The 15,622-nt window shown below is 38.4% G+C and overlaps 1 protein-coding gene across 2 annotated transcripts in view; it reads right to left on the bottom strand.

The window, feature by feature from the left end:
* Positions 1–9,502: 9,502 nt before the first annotated feature.
* LOC114473158 (tyrosine-protein kinase JAK2-like) overlaps positions 9,503–15,622 on the bottom strand; it is a 30,948-nt gene continuing 24,828 nt past the window's right edge. Inside the window, exons 17-24 of one of the 2 annotated variants that reach the window (XM_028462579.1) lie at positions 15,089–15,239; positions 14,871–15,004; positions 13,701–13,890; positions 12,377–12,501; positions 11,678–11,850; positions 11,332–11,449; positions 9,918–10,031; positions 9,503–9,644 (exon numbers count right to left, since the gene is read on the bottom strand). In XM_028462579.1, coding sequence (XP_028318380.1) covers positions 9,537–9,644; positions 9,918–10,031; positions 11,332–11,449; positions 11,678–11,850; positions 12,377–12,501; positions 13,701–13,890; positions 14,871–15,004; positions 15,089–15,239 — 1,113 coding nt within the window. In that variant the 3' untranslated portion in view covers positions 9,503–9,536. Of the gene's footprint in view, positions 9,645–9,917; positions 10,032–11,331; positions 11,473–11,677; positions 11,851–12,376; positions 12,502–13,700; positions 13,891–14,870; positions 15,005–15,088; positions 15,240–15,622 lie in introns of those variants that run through there. The other variant, XR_003675220.1, reaches the window with a different exon arrangement.

The following is a 15,622-nucleotide window of genomic DNA, read 5'->3' as shown; positions in this document are numbered from 1 at the left end:
AAAAAAATGAAACCGCATACACTTTGTCAAAAATACAATACCCTTTTATTTTCAGGGCCAAATTTAACACAATATTACCTTAAATAATATATATGCAAGTAAAAATGTTTAAACATCAAATAAAACAATATTGTATTAAACTACCTGTTCTTTGATCACCACCAGTTTAAGTCAATTATTATATAAAATGAGATGAAAGAACATAGAACAAGAACAAATGAAGACATTTTTACATGTTTATTTGTTTAAACATGATTGTGAAAGTCCAAGTGATTGATTTAAAACTAACTATTGAATATTGAAAAGTTTTGATTCTTTGGAAATGTCTTTGAATCCTTTTCTTCAAAGAACCCAAACAGCCTGTAACGACATCTGAAGACTGATCCAGAACGTCATCATTTAAATGAGTGGGAACAGACACCAAGTCACTTATAGGAGGGAGACTATCAGCTTCTGCAGTGGCCAAAATCATTGTGTAACTATCTGATGACTTGGATGCAGAGGCATCATCCAGAACAGACTTTTCATCTGATGCATGGCAGGATGTCTCATCAGCCTGTAAAGGTGCAAACAGGTACCTAGTGTTGTGTTCAAGACCACACTATCTGAGTCCAAGACTTGACCGAGACCAAGACAAGTCCAAGACTTCCGGGAGTCAAGACTAAGACCATAAACATTTTTTTTTTTTTCAATTAAAAAAAATATATAAACAAATAAAATTATGACAAGGTTCAACAGTGAAATAACATTCTCTCTTTAATTTTAGTTTATTTTAAATACATTTGACGGACAAAAAAGGTGCCTGCAGAAAATTAACTAAAATAATAAAACTACTACTGATAAATTCACAAGTATTCTACATATTTGAAAACAAGCTTTTTATGTCAGCTGAATGTACAGCAAGTGTTTAAAAGCATTTCTGCCAAGAAATAATACTTGATTCTTTGAGTTGTGCAGGTCAACAGGTTTCAATTTCACAAGATCATTTTTTAGTTTGAAAAAGCCTTTAAACAGGCCATTTTTATTAATTCACTGAGTTGATATACTGTAGTTTAATTTGGTTGCTGTAATGTAACTAGGATATTCAATTAACAAAGGTCTCCAACTGTAACTGTATAAGTGAAACTTGCTGAAATAAAACTACAAACAAGTTGTCATCAGTCTAAAAAACAAAGAGCTACAGGTAGATGTGAAAACAAACTCAAACCCTGGAACAGTCATGTGACAAATCAATCAATAGTTCTTGTTGAGAAAGATTATTAATATTCTGGATACAGTGGAAACAGAAACTACATAACAATAGTTATATTGTGAACATGTTTATATTGTAGGGAAGATATATACATGTACATAAATGTAATTGGAGTATAAAGCCATAGAAAAACCACTTTAAAAAGAAAATAGATTAATGTAAGACCTCGTTACAGTTATTTGGGTCATTCTGCGCTAGTGCAACTTGCGTTGGTGACGCACTGGTGATGACATAATCCAAGATGGCGGCGGCCCCGACTACAGCCGACACTATGTAATAAGAGCCTAAAAGACATGGATATAATGAAAAGAGTGGATGGACAGAGGCATAAACATGCAGACTTTCACACGGACACACAAACTTATTAAACACACACGGACCTCGGTAAACGGAACAGGCTGCACTGGCCGGCTGGCACTAGGACCCAGAGGCGGAGTAAATGCGCCTTCATACTGCTTCACAGGCTGTAATATCACCAGTTTATCATTTTACCTGTTGGTAGAGCTACTGTCTTTACCAGGGTGATATTTATTACTGGTGATTGTTTTCTGGAGTTTTCCTGGGATTTTTTCCGGTGATTTGTTTCTATCTTCCTTCCGCTCCACGGTCCAAACTGAAACTGCAGCCAGACACGCACACGTCACTCAGTCACATTAAGGAAGGTTTCGGTCATTATACAGGGTGGATTAAAGAATGAATAAAAGACTGTTTTATCCCGTTCTTCTCCGTGTTATCATATTATAAAAAAGTTTAAAAATAGCAGGAATTAGTGCTGGTCTTGAACGGTCTTGAGGGAAAATCCCAAGTCCGGGGCTAGACCGAGTCAAAATGCTTCCGAGACGAGACCGAGACCTTTAAAATTTGGTCTTGAGACCAAGACCGGTCTCGACTACTACAACACTACTTGTTTCCGGATGCGCTGCTGTGTCATGAGATATATCTTGTTGGGAGAGTATGGAAGCTATATTAAATGATTGTTTATGTTTCTTTAATAGTGTTTTACGACCTTGATTTTGTTATATGGCTCAATGCTTGTTCATGTGGATCTTGTTGGTTTTTTTCATTCTTATTTTGAATTTTGTATTTTGATAAGCACATTGAGATGACTTTGTTGTAAATTGCGCTATACAAATAAAGTTGAATTTAAATGAATTGAATTAACACTTGCCAGCATAAACATATGAAATTGTCATTGGTGTTGACATTGGTGGTCACGATTTGGAACGCCCTGCTTACCCTCTTCTCGTGCTCGCGGCACGTCACTGAGTGCATGTGTTTGTTCATGTGCACGCAGCAGCCTCTGTTTGGGTGCTGTAAGTGACACTGTGTTGTTGCTGCTACTGCTAGAATGGTGTGTGCACATAGAGCAGACCTGTGCACTTTACGGCCCACGGGCCACATGCGGCCCTATGGTTGACTGACCGGCCCGCCTATGGTTCATAAGAAATTACAAAATAAACACATTTTCTTATTTTACCTCATGGGTGGATCGAATGTGCATTGCTTTATTTTTTAAGCTTTTGTTTTTTTTTACATCACGCATTGGTACGTAAGCAGTAGTGGAACAAATCAGCGCTTCAGAACCACGGAGAGCGACCGCTTTATTTTGACACACTTTATCTATTTCAACTCAGAGCCTGTATCAGTAGCTATAAAGGGTAGAAAACTGGCACAGACTGAGATACCGCTCCGTCCACTCCCCGTGCACCATTGCCTCAGCAGTCCTCTGGTTGTTTTGCACCGAGCCTGTGCACGCATGCACCTAATTTAGTATGACGCATTTCACACCCAAAATGCCAACTAAAAAGAGAAAGGTAGTTTCAACAAAATATGGACTGCCAAGTATTTATTTACCGAAGTCAGACGTAAAGCGGTGTGTTTGGTTTGCGGGGACCAGATTGCTGTGTTCAAGGATTACAATTTGAGTCGACATTACGAGACGAAACATTCGGAGAAATATAGAAACTTGAATGATGGTGAAATGACACGGATATTGGAAGATTTGGTAGCGAAGCTCCAAAAGCAACCAGGATTTTTTTTTTACCAAGCTTCACACATCCAGGGATGCTGCAACCAGGGCCAGCTTTGTAATATCCCACAAAATTGCTAAAAACACTAAGCCATTCTCAGAGGGAGAGTTTGTGGACTCTGCAGCGCTGATTTGTCCTGAAAAAAAAGAAGCATTTGAACAAGTCCCGCTGTCCAGGCGCACAGTGACGAGAAGGATCGAGGACATTGCAGGAAATTTGGAGCTTCATCTGCAACGTGAAGTGGCAAATTTTGACTTTTTCTCCTTGGCTTTGGACAAGAGCTGTGATGTTCGTGACACAGCCCAATTACTTGTATTTGTTCGTGGGATAACGGACTTTAAGATTACGGAGGAGCTGGCATGGGGTTCTGAAATGGGACAGACTGACGGGTGTCACAAACGAATGGTTGTCCAAATCTAACAGGAAAAAATGTCGGGCTGTTGAAACGTATGCAAGATAAAGTGAGTGAAATCAACGCAGATCAGAAAGTGGTATTTTTGCATTGTATTTTACATCATGTGTTGTGCAAGTCAGTGCTTAAAATTGACCATGTTTAGTTAAAGTTGTAACTAAAATAGTGAACTTCATCAGGGCACGAGCTTTGAATCACAGGCAGTTTGTTGCACTTTTAGAAGAGCACAAGACTGAACACAGCTATCCGATGGCTCAGCCTGGGCAAGGTGCTAAAAAGAGTCTGATATCTGAAAGCAGAGATCTCAGAGTTTTGTGAGAAGAAAGGCAAAGACATCTCAGAGCTCTCAGATGAGAAATGGATGACAGATTTTGCATTTGCTGTTGACGTGACTGCACTGATGACTGCACTGAACACAAAACTGCAAGGCGAGGGCCTTTTTGTCCATGAAATGCACAACCTGGTGAAGGCTTTCATGGCCAAGTTACAGTTTCTTTCAAGGCAACTGGAGAGCAACAATCTCACTCACATGCAAACCCTGAAGGAAGTCACACCATCAGATGATCACCTCCGCAGGTACTCATCTATGTTAGGAGCACTGCGTGGCGAGTTTTCGAGGCGATTTGAAGATCTCAGAACAATGGAGAGTGAGATGCACTTGTTTTCCTCACCATTTACCTGCAATGGTGATGATGCACCAAGTGATGTCCAGCTGGAACTCATTGACCTGCAGTCTGATGCAGAGCACTTCAAGTCACAACCACTGCTGGATTTCTACTCTGCTCTTGAGCAAGAGAAGTTTCCAAACATGAGGAGACATGTTCAGAAGATGATTGTGCTCTCTGGCTCTACCTACATACTGTATGTGAGCAAACATTCTCAGTGAAGAAGTTTAACAAGTCCAGGTACAGATCCTCTCTCACTGATGATCAGCTGTGCTTCGCATCTCCACCTCAGACATTCAACCTGACTTTGATGCACTTGTTAAAGACCAACAGAGACTAGATTTCTCTCATTGAATAAGAAAAAAGAACTGGAAAATGTGATTAACCAACAAATGTAGGCATCATTTTTTTCCAATATGTCATACAATGTCATACTGAATGTGGCTGAAAATGGTCACTAATATAGTGAATCAAAAACTGTACAAATGTTCACATTTTGTTAACCATTGTTTTGGGAAGTTTTAGTGAATGAATGTCATTTTTTTTTTCTTAGAAAACCTCTCTTTTATTGCTCATTTGTAACATATACTCTTACCAGTCTTTCCAGCTTATTACAACAATGCTATTTACTGCTTTATATAAAGAAACACAATTAATATTATGCAGATTTCAGTTCAGTTTTGGTCTGACCCTCCGTAATATTTTCTTGTTCTCATGTGGCCCCATGTAAAAAACAAGTGCCCACCCCTGGCATAGCGAGAGAGAAGCGCTGCAGTAATATGTTTTTAACAGAGCATGTTATATTACTGTGATGTTGCTGTCAGCTTGTTAGCTCCTCTGAGGGAGGGAGTTTGGAGAGTTTTGAGGCAGGGCAAGAAAGCAGCGGGGAGAGAGGGATCTGCACCTTTAAGGAGATGGAGATGTTCTTTAGGTGGTGAAAGGTTGTTTTTCTTTTTGATTTAATCAAACTGCTGAATGTCAAATCTGAGTCAATCAGAACAATCAAGGTTCTAGCGTTTTTATGTAATACTGGAGATGGATATTGTATCATTTTTCTATTTATCAATAATCATTAATAGCCTTTGTAAAAAAAACAAAAAAAAAACCTTTATTTCATTTTTTTTTTTAAAAAAAGTTATAAGCAGCCATTACAAAAGAGTTAGTGGCTCCTGAGACGCAGGTTGCAGTAAACCTCTAAGCTAGCCAATCTGTTGCATTCCTGTGTAAATGCCAAACTGTGCCTTTTAAATCTAGTGTTAAAGCTTAAGTTCAATATTTTTGTTTACAAACACGACTTGTTATGAGCTTAACATTAAACAGAAAGTCAGTGGACACAGACACAGAGTTGACGTACAAGACATAGCTCTTATGTTGTTGTCACACGTTGAATAACAACAATGTTTGCTAGCTTGTCATTAGTTGGCATTAAATTACTAGACTTACCCAAAGAGGAAAGTCTGCTGTCATCATCTGTGATGATGGCGCCACACTGGCAGCGCTGGGAGCGGGACTCACTTCAATTTGTCCGGGGGGGCCGACACTGGCTGCTGCTGTTGCTGATGTGCTTGGCTCCGGGTCACGTAGGTTCTCAAACACGGTGCATGGTTCGGTTTTTAAGTTTTTATCCTCTCACCATCAGTTATGAGCAACGGGTGTGATGTCACGATCAACCACCGGGGGGCGGGGGGTTCACCGAAATGTTCATTCTTATTCTGTCTGGTTACTCCCATTTACGTCGGAACCGGTTCCAAATATGGTACCGCGTTTCGGTACCCAACCCTAGTTATTACCAAACAGCTGCACAATATATGCTTTTCATGCCATTTTCAGAAGTAGCGAAAGCAGCAACTCCTAAAACGAGTGTTTTTGTCCAAACAAGCTGTTAAATAAAAATATATCAATATAGGCCATATTGTAGTTTTCAATACCGCTAAAATAGAAAATCCGATATATCTTGAATCACGATGTATCGCCCAGGACTACACCATACATACAAAAAAAAAAAAAAAACAGATGATATGATGAGGCAATATCATCTGACTTAAGTCCCTAAATTCTGAAGGGAGACAGTAATTATGAAGTATATCTAAGTTTTGCAGATGCATCCCATTGAGGAAAATACATAAATGTTTTACTTAGAACAAAAACGAACCTCTGTCTAACACCAAATCTCGTCAGTGATCTTGATCATGTTATCATGATCATTCACACTTTAAAGACTTGGAAAAAAAATTCTATCCCCATTAATAAGGATACAGTAGGTGCAGTTTTATGGGTACTTTCATGTATTTATTTTTTAAATGTGCTTTCGTCATAACCGTAATCAGATAAAACTCTGTGGGGTAATTGAGGAACCAACCAGACATCATTTCTTAAAACACATTTCATCAATATCGGTCAATTACAAAGTGAAATATGAATTTTTGAAACTTTGCCAATGAGAAGAGATACGGATGAAACATTTTTTTTTAAACTGATCCAGAATCAGTATATTGATCTGTATATCTTGTTAAATGTAATGAAATCTTTATTGGTGTAAGGTCAAACTTTGGGTAAAACTGTGTCGAAGATATCAACACAACACAGGGAAATGGTGAAGGAAATACTTGTGTTTAAATTAATCACCCAGAAATCTAAACCTGTAGCAGCACAACGAAAGAAAACAGTTCAGGCTCATTTGAGAAAGAAATAATTAGATTTTTTTCATGACGTTCTGAGGCTTTCATTTTACAAAACAGAAATTAGGGCAATATTGTATGTATGGTTTTATTATCGTTATATGTTACATCACTCATTTTTTTTTTAATGATGGATCTCAATCGGTTTAGTTGTTTGTTAGCTGGTTTTTCATTTGACCCTTTACATTATATACGCCCTTAGGTGGTCCACGTTTAATAATCATCACTGCATTTTGTTTGACACGTTAAAAAAAATGGGAGTAGGAATGCACCAAATTCTGACTAATATAATGTGTGGAATAATGACTTCATGGGGACCAAAAAAAATAGGAGTTTATTAAATGTGAACATTTCCAGCAGTGGTTCCTTACCATTTCATGTTGTTTTTTGTTTTTTTTTTTGTCGTCATACACTTTGTTATTGGGTGCATAAATCATCACAGGCACATGTTCATTGTTTGAAATGATTCCTGCGATGGGTTGGTGTGTATCCTGTTTGGGAGTCATTGGTTTAGTGTGTGTGTGGTAGACATCCAGTCAGTCGTGTTGCTTGGTTAATCCAGGAGCAGAAGTAAAACACAAAGTTCATTCATCTCAGTCAACACAATCTTACGTAAATAGTGCATGATTACGACACACATTTCTACTCACTTACCTTTGCCTAACAGACATGGCCATTCTTATCTCTTTTTAGTTTAGTTTAGATGTTACCACAGAGATAACAGAGTTATGGCGACCAAACGTTCATGGGGACTTTTTCTGCTTTTTTTTTTTATTAGTGAGGCAGAAACAAGCAAGCATTGGATCTTTCACCCACTAAATGGGAACATTTGACCCTACTGATGATGTGCTGCGATATTAAGCCAACAGTGCTGGATTACTTCTGCCATTAAAGTTTAGCACCAAAGAATGTTTCCCCAATTTGTTGCATTTCAAATCTTCAAGGCCTTGACCAAAACCAAAAAAGTGTGATAAAATCATTATAACAACTTTGTGACTGCAGGAGATGATCATATTTTATCAGGTAAATCCATAGTGTAGGCCTCAAGGATCAATAAATTAAACAAAAGGTAGAAATTGCCGGAGTCCTGTAGACAGATTTCGGCCGGATTTTTTCATACTGTGTAAACCCCAAAATAAACATCCACCATTGTTTAGCCACTACTTTCAGGTCATGGAAATACCAGAAATGTGTTGGACCAAGAATGTCCCTTGTATTTTCAGTTCATGTTCTGAACAAGATTATTTCTATCATCATTTTGTGTGTATTTTGTTGTTATTTCTGTTCTTTTTATTATTCAGTATATTTTTCTCTTATTTTGTGTGTTATTGTTGTCGTTTTGTGAGTTGTTGGTAATATTTAGTATGATTATAATTTTTAACTAAACATTTTATATTTTTAATGCTTTCGTTTGTTAATTTTCCTCTCCCTCTCAAGTACCCCCTGCCGTGCCATCGTGAACCCCCATTTGAGAAACACTGGTCTACGGGACTCCACATCCCAGAATGCAATGCAGTGTTTACAGTAGAGATGAAAAGAAACTTTTGAGCGAGGCCTACACGTTGTCTTTATTTAATAAAAAACAATGAGATCCTCCAGGAGCTTTAACTTAAAAACTAGGACTTTTCACCCATCTTGCATAGAATTGTCTATATTGTGGAGTAAATATTGACAAATCAATCTTAAAGTTATAAACAGCTGCCAAATGTTGTGTAGGTCTCAGCTTTTGTGCATGATACACATAAGTCTTATTCCGAAAGTGAAACTCATCCCTGTCGACCATTTGTCTTTCCGTTTTCCTGTTTTTGTTTCAAACCCAAAAAGCTGCAGTTATCATACAGTAACGATCACCATCATTAAAAAAAAAAACAAACAAACTCATTTTATCTTCTTGCCCATTTTTTCAACATCAGGTTCAAAGTGTGTTTTGAGTGATTTTTGTTATTGTAGTCCAACTTTTGCACGGCTGCACAAGACGCTGGAAAAAATTGACGGAATAGATGTGGCATTTTTTTCCCCACAATTTACTGTATAGTTGGACTTAAATTTAATTTCAAAAGGCAATAAAGAGTCTTAAAAAGTCTTGAATTGAATTTGACTGAAGCTGTAGGAACCCTGTGTTTACCCATGCCTGTGTTTTACTTTGAAGGCTGTCAGGGATCTGTCGCTAACGTCCATGATTGGACCGATGTCAAATGATTTGAAATCTTTTTTTTTCCCTTTGACTCCCCGTGTTATCATCCTAACACATAACTGTCTATTTAAAAAAATATCACTTTTTACACATTGTCCGTACAAAAAAAAAAAAATTAATTCCTGGTAGAAAATGTGCTTTAAAAAGTCAGTAGTCCTCAGCTTGGTTTAGCTTCAGTCAATCCAAGTATCTTCACTTGAACATGAACATCATAACAGTGACGTCCTCAGAAAATCAACTGTTTTTCCTGCTCTGACCACAAACTCATACGTGTGAACACATTGAGTCACAGTGATGCGAGGTGTTCATCCGTTCTGATTGTCTCGTACACTCTCCACCTTCAGCATTAAAGTCTTGAAGTCTGGCCGTAGTCTGGGGTTACTGTTCCAGCACTCCGTCATAATGTTGTGGATCTAAGGACACATGAGAATGAGAATGAGGATATCAAGGTAAATCATGAACGGATGATTGATGGTGATGGGTTATGCTGGAGAAATGGGAAGTAGCAGCTGGGCTCAAATGTTACCAGTGAGGGGAAAATAGATTACTGGTGCAGATAGAAATATCTCATTAGTGAGGCAGCTTGTGGATGGCAAAATAATGACCAAGCATTATTAGTATCCATTCAGAACGCACTAAAGTGTAATGTTACACCTACAGACTGTAAAACAGTAGAAGTAACAGACCTCCTTTGGACAATTATCAGGAGCAGGAAGCCGATATCCTTGTTTCAGCAGGTCAATCAAATGATACACGATCATCTGGCCCTGTTTTTCATTTCCCATCTTCTCCATAAACACCTGGGAACACACACACACACACACACGTTTTAAAGTCTGAGCTCCTGTTTCTGAGCGCTCCTCCAAACCAAGGCTGATTTCAAAATACCATACTAACGTACAACTCACAAGTCTGACGTCAAAATTAGTGTGTAGTGCGTTCACATTAGATCAGTGGTTCCCAATCTTTTTTGTCCCATGTACCCCATTCGCATTTTTGTCAAATCATGTGTAACCCCTCGATAATTTAATATGCTTTTTCATTTGTGGAACAGTGGGCTCTCCTAAACCCCTAAATGTGTCTTGAACATTGGTTCCTTTAGACTTAATCTACAAATTCAAAACAATGACTGTAATTTAAAGTGGAACTTAGTTAAACTACAATTTATATGTGATTACTTCATAGTGTGGGTAAGTCAATACAATGTCCTTTGTAAAATGTAGCTAATTGTTGCCTCCTGTTTCAGAAGTGTGATACATTGGTCCCTACAGCATAAAATAATCCTGTTTTAATAAATTAAAAGAAAATATAGTATTTTATTGAGCAATAGTACTGTTGGTTTATGGCAAATTTGTCCAAAAAATAGCCTAAAAAGGAACTAGGTACATTTTCCGATTACTTTTCAATGAATTGTTAAATCTTTCCGAGTACCCCCTGCAATGTTCCCCTATGGGTACACGTACCCCTGTTTGGGAACCACTGAATTAGATAGTGTGGAAAGATTGAGTGCACAAGAAATAGCCGGATGTATACTATATCTGGACATTTTAAAAGTACGCTTGGTGGGCACACTAGTCATACTCAACCGCCCCATAATGCATTGCGAGTGGAATGTAAATTGGTCCTGGGACCGGCTTCAGGCGAAAAGGCAAACATCTCCGTTTCAAAACAAAAGCGTCTCCTCTTGTTTTCCACTATTTTTTTTTAACACTTTTGTACATAGGGCTCTAGTTTTGAAGTTAACCAGAAGTTTAGTCAGTTGCACAATGGCGGATCTCCAAAAATCTCTGAAATGTGGGCATGGAATGTTTCTGCGAGTTTTATGGATCAAATGACCACATGTTGATATTCTACATGCTCGCTTTCTCGCTTAAAATGCTAAAGGTGGTGAATTAACTAAATATTTAGCCTCAGTGTGCTTCAGGTTTTTGTTGTGGGTTTGAATCTTGGGAAACTTAAAAGTATACTTCAGTGGGAATGGTCATCACCCTAACACTGTAGTACGTTAGTATGCAATTTCAAACACAGCCCAAGTCGTCCTATAAACACCACAATGAAGCCTCTGAGTTATCTGTGACCATAAAGTGAGGAAGCTCGTACCAGTGGAGGACTGCGGCTTTTATCACTGTAGGTGAGGAGTTCATAGAGGACAACGCCAAAACTCCAAACATCCGATCCTACAGAGAACTTACTCTCCGTCAGTGACTCCGGGGCATACCTGGAAACCAATACACAAACACACTATGGACTTTACATTAGAACAATGAGTCCATGCTCAGGATGAGAAAAACCAAACCAGAACAAATCCTACAAGCCTAACTTCTAAACTATCTGTTAAATGATAGGTAGAATTCCAACTGAAGGAGAATAAATCAAAACCCATGAAAGAGTACATTTCTTTTTGTTTTTCATTCTGAAAACATCAAATATGGAGTGTAATCCTCACCAGAAGATGGGGCTTTCCCCAGGCTCTCTGACAGTGTAGTACTCTTTGTCGTGGGGCAGGACCTTTGTCAATCCAAAGTCTCCGATCTTCACCCTCATCTCACTCTCCACCAGAATGTTCCTGGTAGCCAGGTCTCTGTGAATGTAGCGCTTCATAGCCAGGTAGTCCATTCCCTGAAGGAGAGGATCAGATATTTAGTACATTTAAAAAAGAAATAGGTGAAGAGAGTACACTCAAGTACAAAAATTGTTACCTTGCTTGAACTGTAGGATACTCGATTACATGTAAAAGTACAAAATAGTCGTCTAGGCAATTTAATTTGTGAACAAATGTAGATGTAAAGCTGGAGTTTTGTGTGCTCCAAGAATAAAAAAGAATTGGTTTCACTGTATAATGTACAATGTAAGGAAAAGACACCAATGCTTTTTATTCTTTGATGCATCTGTGATTGGACCGCTTTAATGGCTGCAAAGATGCAGGTGAAAGGTGTGCATTTTATTTGAACTTATGTGCATACTCGGTAGTGGCTGATGATATAAAAGTAGCAAAATACATTACGTTGTGTAGATATTACTTTAAGGACGAGCAAAACTACACTACAAGGAAAAAATACTTTGTTTAAGTTTCGTCCGTATTTGTAATTTATTACGTCTCCCCCCGTTATGTGAGTGAGGATTATACAGGAACAGATGAGGTTACCTTGCAGACTTGGGAGGCGTAATGCAGCAGTTTGTTGGAGTCAAAGCGGCCCTTGTGTTTTATTAAGTAGTCCCTCAGGCTGCCAAAGGGCAGGTATTCCATGATCAGACGCAGGTTCCTCCGTCCTGTGGAGATCCGCAACAGTTCAGTGGGAGGAGTCAATCTGCTCCTGTTTTAGATGCTCACATCTAAAAGAAGAATCTGAGAAAATTCTTCCAAACTCATTCAGTTTATTGTGTTTTGGCCACGTGTTTGTTACTCAATCCAACAATAACTACAAGCTGAGCATTTATTTAATAAAATGTAACATCAGCTACATTTAAACAAAACAATTGCAAATAGGTGAATTGTTTTTGAAAGTCTCAATAGAAACGCATATGATCCATTGTGGAGGAAACCCATGTCAGCATAATAAGAACATGAAGTCTCTGAAGTGTTCTGCAAATATTGGGGTTCAAAGTGTGAACTAGTGTCACTAGTAAGCATCATAGGCTAATAAGGGGGCAAGGAAAATATAATTCAGGCTGTCCATTGGCTTCTGAATATATTATAACCAATCAGGGAGCTAGATTTGGTTATAATCCCTCCTACTTTGTTTGGATGAGGTCTAATTGTGCTACAAGTGAATCTTTTGGCTTTACTAGTACTTCTGGGGACATTTTGAGCACACCAGTATACACAAATCTTTTTTTGCTAGTAGCTGGTGTTTTACTAGTAAAGCAAAATCGTCAAGTATTTGACAATTTTTTGTAGTAGAAAAGCTGTGAGTTTTTACTTCTAACATAATTTAGGCCTACTAGTCGTATACTACTAACACAACATTGTCCACTAGTAGAGGATTTTGCTTTACTAATGAGGTCTACTTGTGCATGACTGCACCAAAAACATTTAGTAGTGAAACAAATGTTTTTTTTGTTTGTTCAGAAGTAGAACTACAGTACACTGAATATCTCACTAGTACTACTAATAGACTGTTTGTAATCCACTAGTAGTACTAGTAAAGCCAAAAGATTAACTAGTAGTACTGCTAGACCTAATGCAAATGAAGTAGGAGGGATTATAACCAAATCCAGCTCCCTGATTGGTTATAATATTTTCAAAAGCCAATGACTAGCCTGACTTTGCTTTTCCCTGCCACCTTATTAGCATAAGATACTAACTAAATTACTTGCACGCTAGTAAACCAAAGTTAACTATCAAATATCAAATGTATGCTCAAATGGCTTTTCATAATTAGTCGACCTTATGAAGATGTTAGGACTCATTTACACTGACTCGAGTGTATGTCACCAAGTGTATCTACGTGTTGGCTGTGCGTTGGTACCTGCGCTGTAGCACACTCCTTTGTATTTGACAATGTTTTCATGCTGAAGGGACTTCAGGATCTCTATTTCCCTCTCAAAGTCCCTGAGGTGCTCGGCCGTGCTGTGCTGCAGCTTCTTCACTGCCACCACCTCTCCTGTGCTGTCCTGCAGAGGGTCGTACCTACACATATCCACACTGCCAAAGTTTCCCTGGACATTGCACACACAAAACACACAATACAAGATTACTGGGAACTCTTCTCAGCTTCAGACGTCCTTTGTTTTAAAAAAAGAACAGAAAAACATTGTAATGATCAAGGGCTTAATTAAAGTTTGTCTGCTGCTCAAAAAATAATTTTTAGACAAATCAAGGCAAATTTAATTATAAAGCCCATTTAATTAAAATACAGCATCAAAAGCTTTACCTGAGATGTGGAATTTTCTAATAATGGGTTATAAAGTAGCAGAGGGGGCAACGCAGATAAAGAGAGAAAGCTGAAACAGTAACTGTTTCCGTTACCCTTGGAAATGCACAAAATCTAAATAGCGCAATAAAAAACTGGTAATAAACACTCAAATATCGCTATAAAGTTTTTACGCTTTCATGACGAATTTCTGACATTTCGATAATGAAATGTGTCGCAAAAGCGCCATGGAAACACTTTTTCTGCAAATACACCTGACATGACGTGACGTAACTGGTCACATGACCACTTCTTTCCGAGAAAACAGGACGCGGTACATGTAAACTGAAGAGTAGACCCGGAAATTTCTTAGCTTTCTTATACTTAAAACATATTACTGCCACATTAGACATGAAACAACAAAGGAATACAGAGTGTTAATAAGGAGGTTTGGAGTGTCCATATTCCTGCTGCGATGTCTCGCGGGATGAGATTTTGCGGGAGTTACGAGGCTCCTGCCTAAAACAACCTTCAATGAAAAAAAGTTCAAAGATCAATTATACTTTGTCAACATTTAGAAATCTCACTTTTTTTTTGTGAAAATCTGTAATGGAAACCCAGCTAATATCACTACAATAAAGGGGGAATGTCCACAGCCGCTATCAAAATACTGATACTTACTATAGACAGTCAGTATATAAAAGAATCAATAGAAAAACTAAATGTACACTCCAAAAGTATTATGGTGATGGTGTTTGAGTCGCTATGAATGGATTAAACTCTCACTTTTCCCAGCTGCTTGAGGAATATCAGGTGCCTTTCTTCAAAATGAGCAGGTTCCTGGTTCTCTGAAGCCCACGGGAAGCCAAAACCTCGGGTTCTGTTTGGCACCATATCACTCTCCACCAGCAGCTCATAGTCTGCAATGAGACACAGTGCGGCGTAAAGTCTGAGAGGATTCCAGGAGGATGTGATCTACACTGCAGATCGGCTGCTTTTCCTACCTGGTGTGAACAGACTGTTGAGGTCTCTGATCACAGCTCTGAAGGAGGGACGGTGCGAAGGCTCGTAGTCCATGCAGCTGTTGATCAGATTGGCCAGCTCCGTCCATTTGGGAGCAGGTAACTGGTGTCGATCCTCGTAGAACAAGTTCTTCTGCAAGATTAAAGACACAAAATGGGACACGTAAGTTTTAGAAACCAAATCATCCAAAAAAACAAACATTAGACAATCTGTTATAAATATGTTCACGTTTTTGAAAAATAAGCGAAATTAGCCAAAACTTTATGATCACTGACAGAAGAGGAAATTATGAACTCCCTAGATAGAATTCGCTTTTTAAGACAGTGTGGTTTGGCCTAAAATTGAGAAAAAGTGCCAAATTTGACAAATTCAAAATTGCAGACTTCCTGGTGAATTTAGCTTGTAGGTCTAAAATACATTTTTGCTAGTCCATTGCATGTACTGTATGTTATCAAACTAGTTTAAACCAGTGGAAAGTTTCAAATGCCAGGTGATGCTAACGAGTCCCAAAACTG

The sequence above is a fragment of the Gouania willdenowi genome, chromosome 12 (genome assembly GCF_900634775.1).
Source record: "Gouania willdenowi chromosome 12, fGouWil2.1, whole genome shotgun sequence".
Taxonomy (NCBI): Eukaryota; Metazoa; Chordata; class Actinopteri; order Blenniiformes; family Gobiesocidae; genus Gouania; species Gouania willdenowi.
Note: the sequence above shows the minus strand (reverse complement) of the source record. Positions and strands in the feature narration are given on the sequence as shown.